The 20,903-nt window shown below is 35.7% G+C and overlaps 2 protein-coding genes across 11 annotated transcripts in view; one reads left to right on the top strand and one right to left on the bottom strand.

The window, feature by feature from the left end:
• Positions 1-20,903, top strand: part of LOC141459325 (uncharacterized) — a 799,141-nt gene that overhangs the window by 348,116 nt on the left and 430,122 nt on the right. The window lies entirely within an intron of this gene.
• LOC141459329 (uncharacterized) overlaps positions 18,781-20,903 on the bottom strand; it is an 87,324-nt gene continuing 85,201 nt past the window's right edge. Inside the window, exon 4 of one of the 2 annotated variants that reach the window (XM_074138289.1) lies at positions 18,781-19,651. In XM_074138289.1, the coding sequence (XP_073994390.1) occupies positions 18,945-19,651 (707 nt within the window). In that variant the 3' untranslated portion in view covers positions 18,781-18,944. The remainder of the gene's footprint in view (positions 19,652-20,903) is intronic. The other variant, XM_074138290.1, reaches the window with a different exon arrangement.

The raw sequence follows: 20,903 nt of genomic DNA, 5'->3' as shown, positions 1-20,903 counted from the left end.
CGACATAAAAGTAATATTAATTGGAATGAAATGAAGTTAGAGATTAGTTCATTACCATGGCAACCCTCTCAGCCACCACCGGATATATTTGTTACGATTTCCATAAAACGAAAGACTCAATGAACATTAAATCACACTGAATTGGAACCATACAATGCAGCCAACATGAACCTGTTCTCCAAGAACTACCCTAAAACAGATTCTCTGTAAAAATTAATGGCCAATTTGTTTAGTTAGGGCTTAACATCCAACTACCAAATTAGGTGTCGTGGACGGGGGCGGAAGCTCATACTTTACTACAAACAATTTTTCCTGACAAATCAAAATTAGTCATACGCGGGATTCGACTTGATGTTATTTATGGTTAGTATAAACAATTGCCTAAGCGATGATATAGCCTGAATCCTGTTTTCCGAGTCCTGCATTCAATGCAGGCTTATTGAGCCTTTTTCCTGAAGTAGTCCTTTGCTATCCTTTAATGGATCCCATGACCACTTCAAAAAAACAATGTAATTTATAACCACCTAAATACATTGTCAATGAACAATAAAACAGGGTGATCCATTTAAAACGCACCAATCGCTAATAACTTTTTAGGAAAGCGGAAATCCGGAAAACCCATTAAATAAACTATGTTTTTTTTATCTAGTTTTCAAATTTTCCATTCCCGATGCTGTAACTTCATTTTTGGCGGAGTTACGGTCAAAAAACCATTTGGGGTTTTTAATGACCACTGATTTTGACAATGATTATGAAAACTACATAAAAAATTGTGAAAAATGACGTTGATCTTGTTTCGATATCCATAATATTTGTCGAGATATTTAAGATCAAAATTACAATTTTATCTTATTGTCTTTCGGTTGCTTTTATTTGATTATAAAACAAATTTATCCTGATTCGCCCACAACCATTACATTACACTACATTCTTTAAAATCTTCAATTATTATTATTTTGGTTCTTTAACATTTTCAGCAGACAGAGGACCTCCCCAAAACGTGTATTTCTGGTGGAAAATTAATATTGAAAACCGGTCACGAATAAGATAAAATGGTAACATTGACCTTAAATATCTCAACTAATATTAGAGATAACGAAACAGGGTCAACGTCATTTTGCACAATGTTTTATGTAGTTTTCATAATCACTGTCAAAACCAGTGGTCCTTATGTAATCTTGATCAGTTTTTTAGCCGTAACTCCGCCAAAAATGAAGATACAGCATCGGGGGTGGTAAATTTGAGTACTAGTGCAAAAAAAGCATATTGTTTATTTAATAGGTTTTTCCGGATTTCCGCCTTCCTAAAAGGTTATTAGAGAATTGGTGCGTTTTAAATGGATCACCATGTATGTGTACGTATATTTATTGGGGTATCAAAAACTCGATCTTAGTACAATAAACTTAAAAGTGATGAAAAATATTCAACCTTCAAACACAAGATGGTGTATATGTACAGAACCCAATCTCTAATTTTCGTTACTGTATAAAGAAATCAGAAATAACTTTGGCACTGTATGGTCTCCATTGGATTTGATCCAAAAAAAATTTTAGGCAACATTCGGTAACATTGGTAACATTCTAGGCATAGGATATATTAACTCTCTAAAATCTGGAAGCGTAGGAACTTTCCGAACACGCCTCCAATGTTCGTCAGCTGCTCTAAGAATGGCTCTCCGAAATGAATAAAAAGAGAGCCCAGAGCTTACAAGGTAGTTCTAGGAAGTGAGAAGAGCTGGTAGCCGGATATAATCTACCTAATTGGGATATATCCTTCTTCACTGCCCTGAAATTTACTGAGAAGGTCATCGCTCTCCAAAACATACTTCCGCCTCAGGAAGATCCAGCAGTTATGGATCTTTCTTTCCTTGCCAAAACACCGCACACCAACGCTTACGAGTGGTTATATCCTTTTCAATGTCTGGTAACAACCAAGACTAGCCAGGGGAAGTTACAGACAGAGAGTAGTAGGGTAAAGTAGGGTGAGATGGCCACCATTTTATTTGGAGGGTGCCTACAAATTTTTGGTAAGGGCTAGGCTTACTTTATTATTATTTTTGGAAACCTCATACGCTCACCAACATAAGAAAAGGAAAAAATTTCAGAAAAAACGCTAAGGGAAACATTTTTTTATTCTTACAAAAAAAAAATAGCAGTTGGCCATCTATCCCCACTGGGTTGGGTGAGTTGGCCAGTGTAACTTGGGAGAGATGGCCACATATTGTAAATGAAATTGCACTAGTAAAACGTAAAAATAACAGAAAAAAATTAATGGTTACCTAATATTTACTTATTATTCTTCTTTTTAAATGCGCTTTTACTACAATTTCGGTAAGCGTATGCAAAAGAAGAGCAATTTTCGTGGAACCACTTCCGGCATATTATGCATTCCAAAGAATCTTTTTTTTCTGGTCTTGTTGTAGCTTTCCCCATATCCTGTACATTCAGTTTCATCGATTTCTAAAATGGCATCACTTTCCACTTCAAATTCGATTCCTGTTTCATCCTCTTCAACTTGGGGAAGGTGAGCGTATTCTTTTTCGGACAATTCTTTCTTTCAGAATTGTCTCTTTGGGGATGGTATTTCTTGTTGGTTTGGATTTCTTTGCTAATCTGTTTTTCACAACAGCAATGTGCTCGAGAGAAGTTAATAAAGTGGGCAACAGACTTGGCTCGTTTTCTTGCAGAGACGACAGTTTGGGTGTGGGGTTAATACGATCTCAAATTTTCTTCAGTATAATTTCCGCGGTTAGTGTTCTGTCTTTTATGCGTAACTGGCATTTTTCTACAGTGAATTGGAAACTGAGCGAAACTATAACAAAAAAAAAAAGTAAAAATAATTAGCCATCTATCCGTACTGTTTGATGGCCATCTGTCCCGAATGCTAGGAAGAGATGTCCGTCATGATAAACATAACTCAACGCATACTTTTTGACAGTTTTAGAAGTTAGGATTCATTAATGTATACTGTACTTTCCTAATATGTAAAAAACAACACTAAAACGACACATACATTCGCTGCAGCACGCAATATGCAACTATCATAAAATTTTTTGTTGAGACGATAATGTTTTTATTCTCTGAGTTAATTAATAACGCTTTGACGCAGACCAAAATGAACTCATTGTAGTCAAACATGAAGGTTCATCACTGGAGAGGTCACGCAACGCCGTCGAACGACATTTCGGCTGTTGGCCATCTCACCCGATTGGCCATCTCACCCGACTTTACCCTATTTGCCTGGGGCGCATCCTATGGAGAGCTGGAAATAGATTTTCCCTGATGCTTTTTGTCACTGAAGGGAGATGAAAATTCGTCTATCCTTAGCCAAGGATTGCCAGAATGTGAAAAAAATGGAGAATTCTTTGCATAAATTCAGTGATACAATGGTTAATGAAGCGAACTCATTGATTTCTAGCAGTATCTAGTTGCTGAGAATAGGATTTAAAGATATGTAATAATAAATAATTTCGATTAAAGCTAATAAAACTAGATTACACTAATAAAAAGTAAATAGACTTAGCAAAGAGATTGTTGCAATTCAGTACAATCATTCGCAAAAGTTGAATTTCCAGAGAAATATAGATGTTTGGGCGTGGAGTGTACTCGAGAGGGTGGAATATGGAGCGGTGAGTTTATATTGGCCGTGTTTGAATTCAAACCTGGCCGAGTTCTAACGCCCAAAATTTACATAGGAAACATGAATCAATTAATTCTACCACCGGTACTGCTATGTAGCCAACGTGTATAAATGTACGCGTGTGTAGCGCTTTGATTTCCTTCCTAAATCTCCTTCTCCTCTGGCTCTTTCAATTTATTTCCCTCTGTGTTCATTCTGTAAAATACAAACATTAAATCTCTCTTAATTACTAGCTGTATCTTTCTGAAATTACTCAAATAACTTCTTTTTTTTCTACTTCAACCTGTCAGACACTATTGCTTTCTTTTACTAGGCTTGAAAAAGTTTAAAACTGACTCAAAATTTCTACTTAAGATTCGGAGCTATAAGCATCTTCAGATGTGCACAAATCTAGTATAAACACACATACGATCTTCTCATGCCGCAGTAAACGTAATAATTTACAATTTGTCCTTAAAAAATTAATAATAATTGGTTATTTTTATTTATAAATAAAAAAAAATTCTTTAATTTTTTATGCGGAGCTCAGCTGTGGGGCGAAACCATCCAACATCCTAAGAATCCAATCCTTTCAATCTAAAGTCCTTCGGCATATGGTCAACGCTCCTTATTATGTATCCAATTTAACCCTCCATACAGACCTCAAAATTCTTTTTGTCAATGACCTAATCCATTCTAGACTTCCTTAATTTCCATAATAGCCTAACCATGTATCCTAATCCCACAGCACAAGCCTTATCCCGACAGTCCTCCACGACGTTGCCCCCGCGACCTTTTACCAATTTCCTAAACTTCCTTCCAACCTCTAGAGAGTTCCAGCATTGGCTGGGGCCCCCCTCAGCATGCCTTCCCGATTGTGGCGCTTGATCCTCCAGGATTCAACCTACAATCTGTGCATAACTAAATGAAGATCACATTTACTTGATGTACATGTATATGTACAGGTTGTAAATTAAAAAAAAAATTATGATTTAAGGCGCCTCAACATCTGAAGTTATTGACGCCCAGAGCTTTTTTCAGCGTACTGCCGGCCTCCAGACAGTGTTCTCTCGTTACAGACCACACTGTCCATCACCGGACAAAAATCAATTTACCAAAATGAAACTTCCGGCCATCAAATTTACTTCAAATTTTGGATTTTTTGTTACATATTTAATACTTATTCATACTTAATGGGTGATAATACCGTACATGGTACTAAAATAACACATTAGAGGAAAGCTCAACTACCAATCATACGCAAAAGTGTTATAAATCGAATTCTGAATCGAATCATGCCAGCTTTTTTTTTTCCAACTCAGTCGAGGTCTCTATTTGCCTACACTCTAGCAGAGGAAGGAGCAGCAATCCTTGCGATTGGGCTTTTAAAAAAAGAGTTATGACAGGAGAGAAAATCCCAGAAAAGCATCGATCTGAGACAATAGGAGGTCTATTTAAAATTAGCTCAGGATGGAGGGAAGAGTAGGAAACCCAAAGGAACATCGCTTTGGGACAACTACGCATGCGCCAAATCCAAATGCATGCGACCGACAACTGTGCAGCGTAAAGCCTTCTCTTTCGATTGCAGCGCCTCACGTATTTGTAGAGAAATCTGTCTGACCGGAACCGTCGTTTGTGTAAGAGGTGTTAGTTTCGTTTTACCGAAAACATGATACTACACATGTAGTGGAGCAACGAATGGTGGTGAAATTTCACATCAAAACTTGATAAAACCGCTACTGAAACTTATCTTTTATTAAAAGAGGTTTATACTGATGAATGTTTAATACGTGCGCAAGTTTTTTGAGTGGTTCAAGCGTTTCCAAGATGGCCGAGAAGACTTTCGGAGATGATGACCACCCAGGTCGCCCTTCCACGTCCAAAACGGATGAAAATATCGATTATAATTAATCAACATTACTACCGGTGAGGTGCTTGCTCAACTCCGTGAAAGAGTAAGGAAAAAAACGACCCGATTTGTGGAAGAAACTCACACTGCTTTGTCTGTCAAGACGTTTCTAGCCAAGTACAACATCCAAGTTTTAGGCTATCCGCCTTATTCGCCTGACCTGGCCACCATGTGACTTGTTCCCCCAAAGTCAAATCTGCGTTAAAAGAAACACGATTTCAATCCTTTGAAGCTGTGAAAGAAAAAGTGGCACGCGTCATGCAGGAGCTGAGAGAAAAAGACTTCCAGCACTGTTTCGAACAATTGTAAATTCGCATGGAGCGTTGTAGGGATAGAGGAGGGGTGTATATTGAAGGTGGTAATAACTAAAATATGTATAAATTTAAAATAAAATGTTTGACAGCAATAGTCTCGTTATTTAATAGCCACACCTCGTATTGACCGTAAAAATATTATTTTAAGGATTCAAATTGGCGAGGAATCGGTCCAAATAAAAACAACTCGTCTTTTTGCCAACGTTTCGACAAATATATTGCCTTCTTCAAGACGTGGCTATGCAGGTTGTTTTCTCTAACTCAACTAACCCGCATAGCCGCGCCTTTTTTTAAATAATCTTGAAAGAATCAAATACTTATTAAAGTATCAAGTAGTTTGAGCAAATTTTGATTGCTAAAAGTTACAGTTTGAATTCAGTCCCATGAATTTTGAAGTTTCAGCTTCTCTACAATTATTTACTCTCTTTTATTTTACTGCAATTTGAGAAGTTTGTAATCGTGCAGATTATAGAATTTGACTTCTCCCGAAAATATTTGATTTGAAATCCCCTGAATCCGAAAAAGGTTTTTTTTATTATTGGTTGGTATATGTCGGTCTGTCTGTCCGTGAAGTGGGTGGTCCGCATAACTCAAAAACGAAAAATCACCCTCCTCCCAAAATTTGATAAATTCTGGTTCAGCACCCAACCAACTCTTTTTTGGTAAAATATCAGCTCTTTACAAAAATGATTTATCAGTTGGAAAAAAAAAAGCTGGTATGATTCGATTCAGAATTCGATTTATAACACTTTTGAGTATGATTGGTAGTTGAGCTTTCCTCTAAAGTGTTATTTTAGTACCATGTACGGTATTATCACTCATTAAATATGAATAAGTATTAAATATGTAACAAAAAATCCAAAATTTGAAGTAAATTTGATGGCCGGAAGTTTCATTTTGGTAAATTGATTTTTGTCCGGTGATGGACAGTGTGGTCTGTAACGAGAGAACACTGTCTGGAGGCCGGCAGTACGCTGAAAAAAGCTCTGGGCGTCAATAACTTCAGATGTTGAGGCGCCTTAAATCATAATTATTTTTTTTTATTTACAACCTGTACATATACATATACATCAAGTAAATGTGATCTTCATTTAGTTATGCACAGATTGTAGACTGAATCCGGGAGGATCCAGCGCCACAATCGGGAAGGCATGCTGAGAGGGGCCCCAACCAATGCTGGAACTCTCTATAGGTTGGAAGGAAGTTTAGGAAATAGGTAAAAGGTCGCGGGGCCAAAGTCGTGGAGGACTGTCGGGATAAGGCTTGTGCTGTGGGATTAGGATGCATGGTTAGGCTATTATGGAAATTAAGGAAGTCTAGAATGGATTAGGTCATTGACAAAAGGAATTTTGAGGTCTGTACGGAGGGTTAAATTGGATACATAATAAGGAGCGTTACCATATGCCGAAGGACTTTAGATTGAAAGGATTGGATTCTTAGGATGTTGGATGGTTTCGCCCCACAGCTCAGCTCCGCATAAAAAATTAAAGAATTTTTTTTATTTATAAATAAAAATAACCAATTAATATTAATTTTTTAAGGACAAATTGTAAATTATTACGTTTACTGCGGCATGAGAAGATGGTATGTGTGTTTATACCAGATTTGTCCACATCTGAAGATGCCTATAGCTCCGAATCTTAAGTAGAAATTTTGTAAGACGATACTTTGGTCAAGTTTGAATACAAAGGGGCAATCAAGGACTGCTCCCAAGCTGAATGGAAAAGATGGTAGTTTTTCAATTCAATAAATAAATAAAATGAAATAAATAAATAAAAATCAACCTACTCTCCAAAGAATGTATTCACAAGTAGATTTTCAAATACATTGATTCAAATTAGTTTGAACACGATTTGTATCGGTAAGAATGTATTGTAATGCTTACACGGTTGAGTTGGTACGACTGATTGCATTGTTCGGCCGACATGCAGCGCCTCATACCTCCTTTACAGATTTATTCCACAAGTTACATATTCTATCTGTTTGCTGCTCTTACCAACTTTGACTCGACAACTCTCGCCATTCATTCAAATTTCTGATTGAGTTTTTGACTTGGAAGAATAAATTTTGAGTAGTTCTTACTGCTTTTATAAAGGATAATTCCCTTTCCCTTCCTCAGGAATACAACTTCATTATTTCCTTCGTCTTCCTTAAGGAATAAAATAGCGGGACGGGATCTGTGCCCCACGGCAGCCACAAGAGACCTATTTGTGCCAGCCCCATCTTAGATCTAGTAGACGAACCCGCCCCTGCTAAAGATATTGAAGGCTTTCCCTACTAGTTCTTTTTGCGCTACTATCTCCTTTGGTCTCAAAGATCCAAAGGTTTCATAGCGTAATCGCTCGACTTCCCTCTCTTCCTGACCATAATCTGCACAATGATTCCGAGCTAATAAGCCCCCACCTTGAATAGATACTTCCTAAACCTACCAGGCCTTGTGAATAGCCCTGTGATCAGAGTAATCTGATTTCTACCCAAGCACAGAGCCTCTTCGGCTCTTTGCTTACACAGCCTAAGGCATCATAGTCTTGTTGTTTGGGAATCCCGGTTTGATTTCTGATACACCTAGATTTAGAAATGCTTTTAGATAAGCAGAAATAAGGAAAGAAAGAAAAAAGTTATGAATAATCACCTTGTTTTTCAGGTATCCCTAAAGGAAATAGTCCTTAGGTGTCAAATCCGGTGAACGAGGTGGCCACTGAATCGTCCCCCGTGTGAAATTTTTATACAGGGTGTATACGGAGGAGTGGTCGAAACTTCGGGAGGTGATTCAGCAGCTCAAATGCAACAAAAAATATTCTATTCACTTTGGCCCGATTCTCAATAGTGTCCAAGATACAGTAAAAGCTCTGTATTCGCGGGGTATATGTTCCATAAATTTGCCGCGAATACAGAAACCGTGAATACGGAATGGTAATTTATATGGGATTATAGGGGATACGTTCCTAGCTGACAAAATAAAAAAAAACAAATTCATAAAAAAATCAATTTAATTGAAGTTTTTGACATTTTGATTAATTATCTTAAGGCTTAGGCAATGGTTTGAAGAATTTTGTAATTTTCTCTTGCTTGGCAGTTTTTAAAAGCTTTTGTTTGCAGTCAAAGTTTGAACTTGCCACTACAACTACCATCAGGTTCTTTAAAATGAGCGTAAAGATACTTTGCCTTCTCCCGGACCATTGGACCACTCAGGGGCACCCTTTTTTGGTTGCGGTCTTCGATCCATAATGACAACGCCACTTCCATTTTTTCTATTGCTGGATCACGAACAATTTTCGCTGACAGTGAAGTTGAAGCTACAGACGATCTTATTTTATCTTCGGATTTTTTTATCGATCGTACAGTTGATTCGTTGACATTGAATGCGCGTGATATGGATGCAAATGACTCTCCAAGGCGTAAATGATCAAGCATTTCTATTTTCACTTTTAGCGGTAACAGATATTTTTCGTGTCGAAACTCGTTTCTCATTTTTTTTTTAGTTGACATTATAAATTAGAAAAAGAGCGGTAGAGACGTGTTACTCGATCACAATTTTTGTAACGAATGCGAAAGACGAAACAATAGAACACGCAAAGCGGCTTTTACCATAGAACGGAACAGCAACATTTAAAAATATACTTTATTCATCGAGTAATAAGGTTGTTTTCATTCTGTGCGTTTACATTCTCAAAAACACCGATCGCGGCGAAGGCGGCTTATGTCAAAGTCCTCGGCGATATCATTTAACAACATACTTTAGGCAAAGTTGTAATAAGATCTATTTTACTTTTTTTATTAGTCCATTTGACGGCATTTACAAAGGATATTGGGTTGGATACCTATTGGAATCCTTTTATTATCATAGTGTACTTCCGCGAATATCCGCGAATATAGGAATTTGGTCGCATTTTTTTAATCCGCGAATAGTGAAAACGCGAATGAAGGAAGCGCGAATAAGGAGCTTTTACTGTATTTGCATTTTTTAACTTTTCCGTCGATATTCGCGTTTTTCGCCATAAAAACGGCCGTAACTATTTTATCCTTTATCTTACAACAAATCTGCTTATTCCAAACGAAAGAGCATTAAATTTCCTATAAATCTGCTTGGTACAGAGCCTCAAAACGATTCTTATAACAATGAAATTTTTACTTGAATGTCTAAAAAATTCGTTCTCGATGATTTCTGTTAAAATTTTCAACTGCATTTTCTCAATTATTAATGAATCAAGGAATCACATAATTTCAGAAAAAGTTGCGCATTTATTGAGCTTCAAGATCATATGGATTTTTTTGGTTTTTAATAAAACCCTACCCCGAACAGAGGGGTGTAAATGCAGAAAACTGGGATTTTGCGTAACCGACTTTTCACCACTAATTTACTCAAATGTCAATTTTTGGAGAAGGAACCAAAAGAAAAGTAACCATTTTAGTTTAGAACAATTATTATTTAATAAAACGGAAGTAAAAAATAAAGTTTCGACCACTCCTCCGTATACACCCTGTATACTAAAATATAAGTTTGAAAATTAAAAAAAAAATGATAAGAATAAGAACAAAATGATTTCATTGGTAACTAGGGTCATCTTAGGGCAAAGGTCTCTCCTTGTTTCTTCCATGCTGTTTTATTTTGAGTCACTCTACTCCACAGTACCCCACAAATTTTTTTTTTAAATCATCCTTCTATCTCAAGAACTGTCTTCCTCTTTGTCCTTGTTCTGTCTAATGGTATCCATTCTGTTACTCTCCACGTGTCCAGCCCAATTCTATTACAAGCAATAAAGCCGCTTCTACTACATCAGTCATTCCAATTTTCCTTCTGATTTCGGAGTTCCTAATTTTCTGAGCTCTTTGAACACCCAACATGCTCCTTTCCATCGCACTCCGAGAAGCTCTAAATTACGTACCATTGACCAGCTTCATGCATTAAATATGATTATAGGTAAAACCAGAGAGTACCAGATGAAAATTTATATGGCCTTCATTGCTACAAAAAAAGCTTTTGATTTGGTCAATCACTCGTTTTTAATCAAAAACCTGATAATGCAGGAAGTTGATGGGAATGTTGTTCAGGTGATCTAGAGTTGGTATAAGAGTAGTGTAGCAAGGATAGTTTTGGACAAAACTGGGCCGGATTTTCCTGTTAATCGCGTTATAGGAGACACCAACTGGGATTCGGTTCTAAAAAGAGAAAAACTATCTTTTATGGTGTAACATTTTCATCAATTTTCAACATCAAAACCTTAAATAGTTGGCAAATAAGTCCGTTCGGTTTTTGAGGGTGAAATAAAACTCTTGTGTATAATAGACATATAATTTATTTTAATCTTCAATATATTCACCATTATTTAGTATAACTTGTTCCCATCTTTCGACCAACTGCATAATGCCACGTTCATAGAACGTCTGGGGTTTATTGTCAAAAAACTGATCCAAAGTGGTTTTTGATGTCCTGTTCGTTTTGGAATTGCTTTCCATCCATGGAGTTCTGCGGAGGCCGGAATAAGTAGTAGTCACTTGGAGCTAGGTCAGGTGAATACGGAGGTCCCATCCAAAGCTTAATTATAAACTGCTCCACAAAAAAAAGTGGCGCACTTTGAAAAAAGCGTTAATTTTTTGTTTTATCACATTTTGGGGAAAGATTATTAGTTTTAATTATTTTCATAAACTGTCAGGGAACAATTAATCGAATCAAGGTCCTAAGTTTCACGTAAATAGAGAAGCAATTCCTCGTTTAATCCCATTCGGTCTTTTTGTGTAAACAACAACATGAACTTTACCTCAACAGTAAATAAATTTATTGACCTCTGCAGTTACGTTTCGACTTTTTTCAAGCTGAAAGCATTGCAAACTCTGAATTACAGCAGAGCAAGTGGCCCGTATTATTGCATTAGTTGAGGATGGACGGAGTCAGCGGTACGCAGCTCGAACGTTAGGGTTGCCTGAGACCACCGTCCGTAGAGCCATCCATTGTTACCAGGAGACAGGCCTCTGCACTCGCAGACAAGGTTCGGGTCGACCAAGAGCCACAGAAGCACTTGATGACCGATTTATCAGAATTCACACTCTAAGAAATCGTACATCAACTGCTTCTGAAACAGTTCAAACACTGCTTACTGTTCGTGGAGTTTCACTCAGTGCCGAAACCGTATGAAGAAGGTTTGCTGAAATGAATTTACGCTCTAGGAAGCAAGCCACGGGACCATTGCTCACCGTAGACCATCGGAGAGCCCATCTAGAGTTCGCTAGGGAACACCGCAACTGGTCTGAGGACGATTGGAGAAACGTTCTCACTTCAGACGAGTCCTGTTTTGCTCTCTATGCACCTGATGGGTTTACCCAGTTTACCGAAGGCCTGGGGAGCGCTACGCTCCGTGCAATATTTCTGGTAGACTACCATTCGGAGGTGGTTCAGTGCTGGTGATGGTTGGGATTTCTATGGAGGCTAAGACTGAGCTCCACGTGTTCAACAGGGCAATCTTGAATGCAGATTTGTATGTGAGGGAAATTTTGCAGCAATATGTGATGCCCTATGCACCATTTATTGGGGAGAATTTTATTTTTATGCGAGATAATGCCCGACCACACACTGCCGCCTGTGTTGTTCAATATCTACAGGACACTAGCATTCGTGTTTTGAGGTGGCCAGCACGCAGCCCGCATTTAAATCCAATTGAACATCTTTGGGATGAGCTGGGTAGGTGATTAAGATGGAGAAATAATCCTCCCAGGAGCTTAGAAGAGTTGCGAGGTGCTCTGGTGGAGATATGGGAGGAATTAACACAAGATTTCGTGAGAAATTTAATAAGGAGTATTTAATGCCGAGGAGATTGGATGCAGTATTGCGAGCAATACACGTTACTAAAATTCTTTTTCTCTTTTTTGAATCGGAAGAAATACATTTTTTTTCTAAACTCATATTTTGCCGAGAAGTACGTTTTTGTTAAATTAAAGGTTTTCATTTCTTTTAGATCATTTTTTATTTTATTTTAGCCCTCCCGTAACTTTATACTTCTTATATTTGCTAACTAAAATAAAATGTAGAACAAAAAAGTTACAGAGAATAAAAAATAATGCATTTTTAAAGTGCGCCACTTTTTTTTTGTGGAGCAGTGTATATTGCGAGTGAGCAACGAGGTGTGGGGCCTTGCGTTGTCTTGGTGGAAAACAACACCCTTTCGATTTGCCAGTTCTGGGCGCTTTTTTCTAATTTATTGATCCAACTTTGTTGATTGCGAACAGTATAGAGTTGAATCAATTGTTTGTCCTGATGTCAATAACACCCTTGAAATCCCACCAAATGGAAAGCATTTTGGATGCAATCCGGGTTTTGACGTTCTTCTAGATGTCTCACTTCTTGATCCCCAAGAATGCTGACCTCATTATCGTACAGTATCCACTTTTCATCTCCTGTTACCAACCATTTCAAAAATTGGTCGATTTGTTGCCGTTTCCGGATTGAATCACAAACAGAAATGCGTGTTGCCAAGTTGGCTTCGGTTAGAGAGTGGAGGTACCCAAGCATCAAGCCTGGAAACGTAGACGAGTTTGTGTAAATGGTTTTCTACACTTGTGTGCGACACATCTAGGGCCATAGCAATTTCTCGCACTGTTTGGGTGGGATTTTGATCAACAATAGCCTTAACATTGCTCGTGTCAATTTCTTGTGGGCGACCAGACCGTGGAGCGTCATTGATGTCAAAATTTCCTAAACGAAATTTGGCAAACCAATTTTGACAGGTGCGTTCGGTTAAGGAATCATCCCCATAAACACTGCAAATTTTGTTATGGGCTTCTGCAGCACGGTTACCTTTTTTTAAAATAATTCAGCAAAATATGCGGATAATGAATGATATCCTTTTCCATGTTCACGGTGCAATAGCAATCACAATACTGAGCTAACTTAAACAAGAATTTGCAGAAATGTTTGTTGACATATAACAAACAGAGTAAAAAATCCACCTTAGGGATTAATTCATCAGATAAGAAGTGGATCGTAACGACAAGTTCCACTGCACTTCCGATGGGTTTAGGTTTTAAAACATCTCATCATTAGAGATTGTTTGCTCTTGCTTTGCAAATCTTTAAAAATTTCTTGGTAGGCAGATAAGATTGAAAATTGCTATTTTGAAGATTTCTTTTAAATGTTTCCGCTCTCTCTGGCAGAGGATCGTTCTCCCAAAAAATAAGTAAGATTCCAACTGGTTCGCCATCGCCAAATATTTTTCTAAAACTTTAAGAGTGAAGTTTTTGGTTTCTACATTGTAAAGATCTTTAGAATTATTATCTTCAATCGATAATGTTTCGAATATAACTGTCACAAAAATCTGCTTCGTTTTTTCCATTTTCTGTAACTAATTCTAGAATATCATTTCAGGTGGGTGACTAAGGGGAGTCGCCATATATTTCCTAAAACGCGTTGTAGGAGGCCTAACAGTATTTAATTTGACCTTGAACTTCCGAAATTTGGAGAAAAGTTGTGAGTTAGAAAATTGTGTCTGTTCACAACCAGAAATTTAGTTTTTTTGTTTTTTGTTATGCCGTCACACAAATACTTGTACATATCATGAAAATCGGTTCACGTGTCGATAATTTGAAATGATTTCTACACTTCCCTTTAACAAGTGTAAGAGCAGATCGTCGCTTTAATGTTAAGTAGGGAAGCCCTAATCCTATCATACTACCAAATTTTATCAAAATTGGGCCAAGATTTACAGAGTAATTAGTAAAAATAATTTTGGAGGGAGCCTTACATAAAGGGAGCTAACTCCTCTCCCATTCGATAGACAGCGTCGAGACCCCCCAAAAGGCACATCTACACAAAATTCCGAATCGAATGACTACTCATTCATGAGAATCGGTTCACGCGTTTAGGCGCTACGTTGTTTACAAAAAAAGGTAACAAGAAGACCAAGAACAATTTCTGAAAATGCCGTTTTTGCTCATTTTCAGCAACTTTTTTCTCAAAATCTATCAAATCTAGGTTGTTGCAAAAAAATTACAGTCATATAGGAGGATTTGCCCTATAATTTAAAGAAAATTTGGGAATTTTATCTTTTATAGAAAAATAGAAAAAAATTGTCAAAGTTGGGTGTTTTTCAACGTTACACTTTTTCGTGCAGTTTTTGACGATCAACCCTTATACAACTGTCCTACCGGACAGTTTTATTCAACTAGTGTTAACTATTTTGTTTTTTTGGAGCTAGCGGTCCAGAAAACGAATATTACTGAATATAAACCTTATAAGGAATATTCAAGCCCAATGCCAAACACTAAGCTGTATAGTAATTGAGAACAGTATGACGCATATATCTTGGCAAAAATTCCAAATGTAAAGGTACATTTGATTATAATAACTAAGTAAACTTCTAAAGTAATAGACAATGAGTAGGTATTTTACACCTTTGTTATTTATTAAATATTAACCAGCTTTTATTAAATGGAATCCAAGATAAAAAAGGTTGCGTAGCCTTTTTAACAATGTATTAGATGTTACATTTTGCAAAAGATTGTTATAAATAAAAAATCAAGTATTTGCACAGCATACACGTACATACATACGAGCGCATCCTTTTGGGCCAATGGGAGTGAAACTGCTGGTTTTTCTTGACTTTTCATGCAGCGCACGGCTAACCGACGTTTACACAAGTCTAGATTGAATCGTTACAATTGCCTGGGCTTTTAACAAAACCTTCAGAGAGTCATTCGCCTCTCTACACCTGGGCTAATTCACCTAGAATACTCGTTCTTTTTTCTAATGCTTTCCAATAAGTATTGCGTTTCTGCCAAAATTTTGGAAATTTACTTTTACAAAATTTTGAAATTGTACAGTGTTATTAAAAAATAAAATTTAAACACCTCTTTCTCTTACTTAAGCAAATTTACGTATTAAACTTAAAAACAGTTCACGTAATAAGATTATCTCGAAATTATTAATTATCGACCTAAACAAGGTAAGTTTTATTTGTTACTAAGGCTCTGAATCACGCCAAAACAAAACAATTAGCTAACCACTTGATAAGAAAATTAGCAGATACTAATATGAAGACTGTGAAGGTTTTACCAATCCTAGTTGCTAGCAAGTCGCCACTTGCGCACCACGTCTAAAAGACAAAATAAGAAAGATGAACCTTCTAAGCAGCATGAGTCAGTCTTCTGTCGTACATCACATCGTCCTATTCCGGCTTATTGTGAGTAAAATTCCATCATAACACCTCTGATCTTTATGTCTGTTGAAGTTTTGTTACTTTTAAAACCTCCTATACTTTGATAATTTTGCAATTTAATTTACACTTTTAGTATTTTAATAATCAAACTGACCATTAAAAGCTCCTAAATTCTTAATAGAATAATATGAGTTTGATCATCGCTCGAAAAAAACTTGCTGATTTGTGAACCTTTTGTCATTTAATCAACCCTTATACTTAATTTTTTAAACTGTAAGTTTTTTTTTAAGGAGAAAGAATAATAGAATAGAATACATTTTATATTGTACGATCTTACTTCGTTGCACAGTTTAATTATCTTTTATTTTACTTACCTAATGTACTGCATTTTATTTTTTTAAATTAACTGCAGTAAACTTGTAGCTACTTTAAACTAGTTATTAAGCTGTACAACACAAAAAACAATGTATCTGAACTCCAGTCGCTCTTAAAACCAATTTTAATTTGGCTAGTCCATCAGTTTTTACTAATTCAATACAAAAGTTTAACGGTAGTTAGGTCAATACGTAATACAGTAAAAGCTCTTTTATCCGGCATTCCAACATCCGGAACGTTCTATTAACCGGCAAATTTTCAACTAGCTACGTACTCATAAAAAATGTGTTGAAATGGCTTTTGTTATACAGTAATTGTTATTACACGATTTGATTGTTTGGAAATACAGAAATGTAGACTATTTTAGTGATTGTTTTTGAATTGGCTTTGTTATTAAGTAGGCTATCTAATATTTGTTTGATTACATCACCCGGCACGTAGAAGAAGTAGACACAAGTGAAATAAATCCAATAGAAGAGATGGTTAGCTGCATTAAAAATTCTTCCAACTTCAAATCATTTAAGGGATGTTTCTCAAAACGATATTGAAGAGTGGGTACATGCGTGTGAAAACATAGACGTTTCACACAATGTAACTGATGAAGATTTAATAAGGGTAATCACAGAAGAAAAAACAGCTGACAGTGAATCATCAGATGAAGAAATAGTTCAAGAAAAATTAAACGTTTCATGGAGTAGTGCTGCAGATGCTTTTACAACGCTGCTAACGTTTGTTTGAAGGTGAGAAATGTTACTCGGCTCAGGAAGTTTTGCAACTGCATATGCTTCATTCAAAATTTGTTGAAAAGCGATCATCGCGTATCAAACAGTCAGATATCCGCGATTATTTTAAAAATCATTAAAACATAACTCTTAATGTACTATTATATTTAATTAATTTATATTAATTTCTTGTACACTCAATTTTAATGTAGTACTGTATCTAACAATATGGTAGGGCCTACTTTATTAGAACATAAAACCCATGTACAGTTCTGTATTTCACTGAGAAATGTTAAAGAATCATATTTTACATCTAATTTACGTGCGCCGAAATTAGCGTTCTATTATCCGGAGATTTTCGATATCCGGCAACATGTCGACCCCGAGGGTGCCGGATATTAGAGCTTTTACTGTACCTATGTACGTTAAATTAATTATAAGGGATATGAGTTCCTGTAATGTTAATATTGCTTTCGGTAGTGTTCGATTAAACGATTTTCGTAGAACTTACTGCCAATCTGAAGGGGAAGTCTACCTGCTATGAGATGCCCAATAGTCACAGCGCAAACGAAACTTTAGCAATTTGGACACAACACTCATTCAACAACTTCGGATATAGAAGGAGACTGTGTGATAAAAGCAGCGATAAAATGCCTTAACTTTGATTTGTAGCAGTCCTATGGTTTGTTTTGGTGTACTTAGGGTCTTCGGAGCAAAAAAAATGATATTGAATTTGCCTCCTACATTTACAAAATTGAACCTTTTGTTTGTTATACGAAATCTTTTTTTTTTTTGAAAGAAAAGATTTAGCAGATTACGAGAGTATATTCCTAGATTACCAACTACCGTGCATACCTGCAACCAGAGAGGCGTCTGTTGGTAGATCAGGAGGCCAATTCTATGCTGAGGGCCTAGCAAAGACCAAGTTAGGCGTAAAGTATTTCAGTTTCTTTGTCCTTACCGTAGATAATGTTATAGATTATTTAAATGTGAAAAACTGGCGCTCTCTTGTTAATTTTTATAGAACTAGGTACAGCCCCAGAAAGAAATTACATATTAAATTATGTGTTTTGGGTCTTCTTGTATAAGTGTAGGATATTTGCATTAGAAGTTTTGCAAGTTTATTTTAATTCAAAACTGATTATTTATTTATAATTTATACATAATTTTTTGCATTAGAAGTATTGCAAATTTATTTTAATTCAAAACTGATTATTTATTTATAATTTATACATAATTTTTTGCATTAGAAGTATTGCAAATTTATTTCAATTCAAAACTGATTATTTATTTATAATTTATACATAATTTTTTGCATTAGAAGTATTGCAAATTTATTTCAATTCAAAACTGATTATTTATTTATAATTTATACATAATTTTTTGCATTAGAAGTATTGCAAATTTATTTTAATTCAAAACTGATTATTTATTTATAATTTATACATAATTTTTTGCATTAGAAGTATTGCAAATTTATTTCAATTCAAAACTGATTATTTATTTATAATTTATACATAATTTTTTGCATTAGAAGTATTGCAAATTTATTTCAATTCAAAACTGATTATTTATTTATAATTTATACATAATTTTTTGCATTAGAAGTATTGCAAATTTATTTCAATTCAAAACTGATTATTTATTTATAATTTATACATAATTTTTTGCATTAGAAGTATTGCAAATTTATTTTAATTCAAAACTGATTATTTATTTATAATTTATATATAATTTTTTTGTGTTAAAAAGTTTCATTTTATACTAATGAAGTACACTGACTATAATTTCATTATATTAATACGTCATTTATAGACTACTGACTGACTAATGGCCAAGTAATTTATCTTTATTTCAATTTTTATGGAAAGGGTGGATAAAGTATACTATTTATCTGCTTTATGAATTTAAATAGTAATTGTTTGGTTCTCCTCAACACACTCACTTCTTCATCATAGTTCTCTCCTCTTTCTTCTTCTTCATCATCATCCTCTCTTTCTCTTTCTTCTTCTTCATCATTTTCCTCTCCCTCTCTTTCTTCTTCTTCATCATCATCCTCCCTTTCTCTTTCTTCTTCTTCATCATCGTCTTCTCCTTCTCTTTCATCTTCTTCATCATTTTCCTCTCCCTCTCTTTCTTCTTCTTCATCATCATTCTCCCTTTCTCTTTCTTCTTCTTCATCATCGTCTTCTCCTTCTCTTTCATCTTCTTCATCATTTTCCTCTCCCTCTCTTTCTTCTTCTTCATCATCATCCTCCCTTTCTCTTTCTTCTTCTTCATCATCGTCTTCTCCTTCTCTTTCATCTTCTTCATCATTTTCCTCTCCTTCTCTTTCTTCTTCTTCATCATCATTCTCCCTTTCTCTTTCTTCTTCTTCATCATCGTCTTCTTCTTCTCTTTCATCTTCTTCATCAACGTCCTCTTCTTCTCTTTCTTCTTCTTCATCATTTTCCTCTTCTTCTCTTTCTTCTTCTTCATCAACGTCCTCTTCTTCTCTTTCATCATCTTCATCATTATCTTCTTCATTATTTTCATCATTTTGTTTTACTTCTTTCTCCTCTTCTTCTTCTGGAACAGTTAAAACAAAAACACAGTTAGTAACTACTTCAATGTTATACATGTTCGTACATGTCCACGTTAAAACAGTGGTTTCTAAATTTACTGTATCGTTGCCCTCTACTTAATCACAATAAATAGATGCACCCCTTGCATTTTTTTATTCAACAATTTAATCTCTAAGTACTATTATACAGGGTGATGCACTTAAAACGCACCAATCGCTAATTACTTTTTAGGAAAGCGGAAATCTGGAAAAACCTATTAAAAAATAAACTATACGTTTTTTGATCTAGTTTTCAAATTTTCCACCCACGATGCTGTATCTTTATTTTTGGCGAAGTTACGGGTAAAAAACTGATCAAGGTTTCATAAGGACCACTGGTTTTGACAATGATTATGAAAACTACATAAAAAAATTGTAAAAAATGACGTTAACCCCGTTTCGATATCCCTAATATTTGTCGAGATATTTAAGATCAAACTTACAATTTTTATCTTATTCGTGATCGGTTTTCAATATTAATTTTCCACCAGTAATACACGTTTTGGGGAGGACCTCTGACTACAAAAAAATGTTATTTGTGACGCAAAGAACAAAAATAATAATAATTGAAGATTTTAAAGCATGTAGTGTAATGTAATGGTTGTGGGTGAATCAGGATAAATTTGTTTTATCATCAAATAAAAGCAACCATCACATTATTTTAATGTACCTCGTATGCAAGACTTCTTGACCTATGATTACGGTAAGAATATCTTGCCAGGATGTTTGTCTAGTGATCGAGAGCGTGGTTTTGTAAGTGAGAGATCCCCAGTTCGAATCCCTCGTGTGCATTCATTCATAATACTTTTTTTTAAAAAAATAAATTGTAGTCATACGCGGAATATTATAAAATTTTAACTTTGATCTTAAATATCTCGATAAATATTAGGGATATTAAAACTTGGTTTTAAAGACCCTATTTTGAACCATATTTCCTTCAGGGCACCCAGACAGTCCTAAACCAGCCTTGAATCGACCTGGTAAGAACCGATAGCTCGCAGAGCCGCCTGGCTATCCGAGAAAATCACGACCTTAGAATTAGTTATTCCTCGTCCAACAATCTCTGCAGCACAGAACCTAATTGCAACTAGCTTAGCCTGAAAAACCGTAGCTAGTTTTCCTAGGCTAACCGAAAACCTACATTTCGGCTTAATCCTGTACACTCCCGGCCGCTACTTTAAGTTCATCCCCAAATAGCTTCTACATCCCTAGAGTTCT

This window comes from Rhodnius prolixus, unplaced genomic scaffold (genome assembly GCF_049639745.1).
Source record: "Rhodnius prolixus isolate KJV_2025 unplaced genomic scaffold, Rpr scaffold_11, whole genome shotgun sequence".
In the NCBI taxonomy this organism is placed as follows: domain Eukaryota; kingdom Metazoa; phylum Arthropoda; class Insecta; order Hemiptera; family Reduviidae; genus Rhodnius; species Rhodnius prolixus.
The sequence above is the reverse complement of the archived record's forward strand: the minus strand, read 5'-3'. Positions and strand labels throughout refer to the sequence as shown.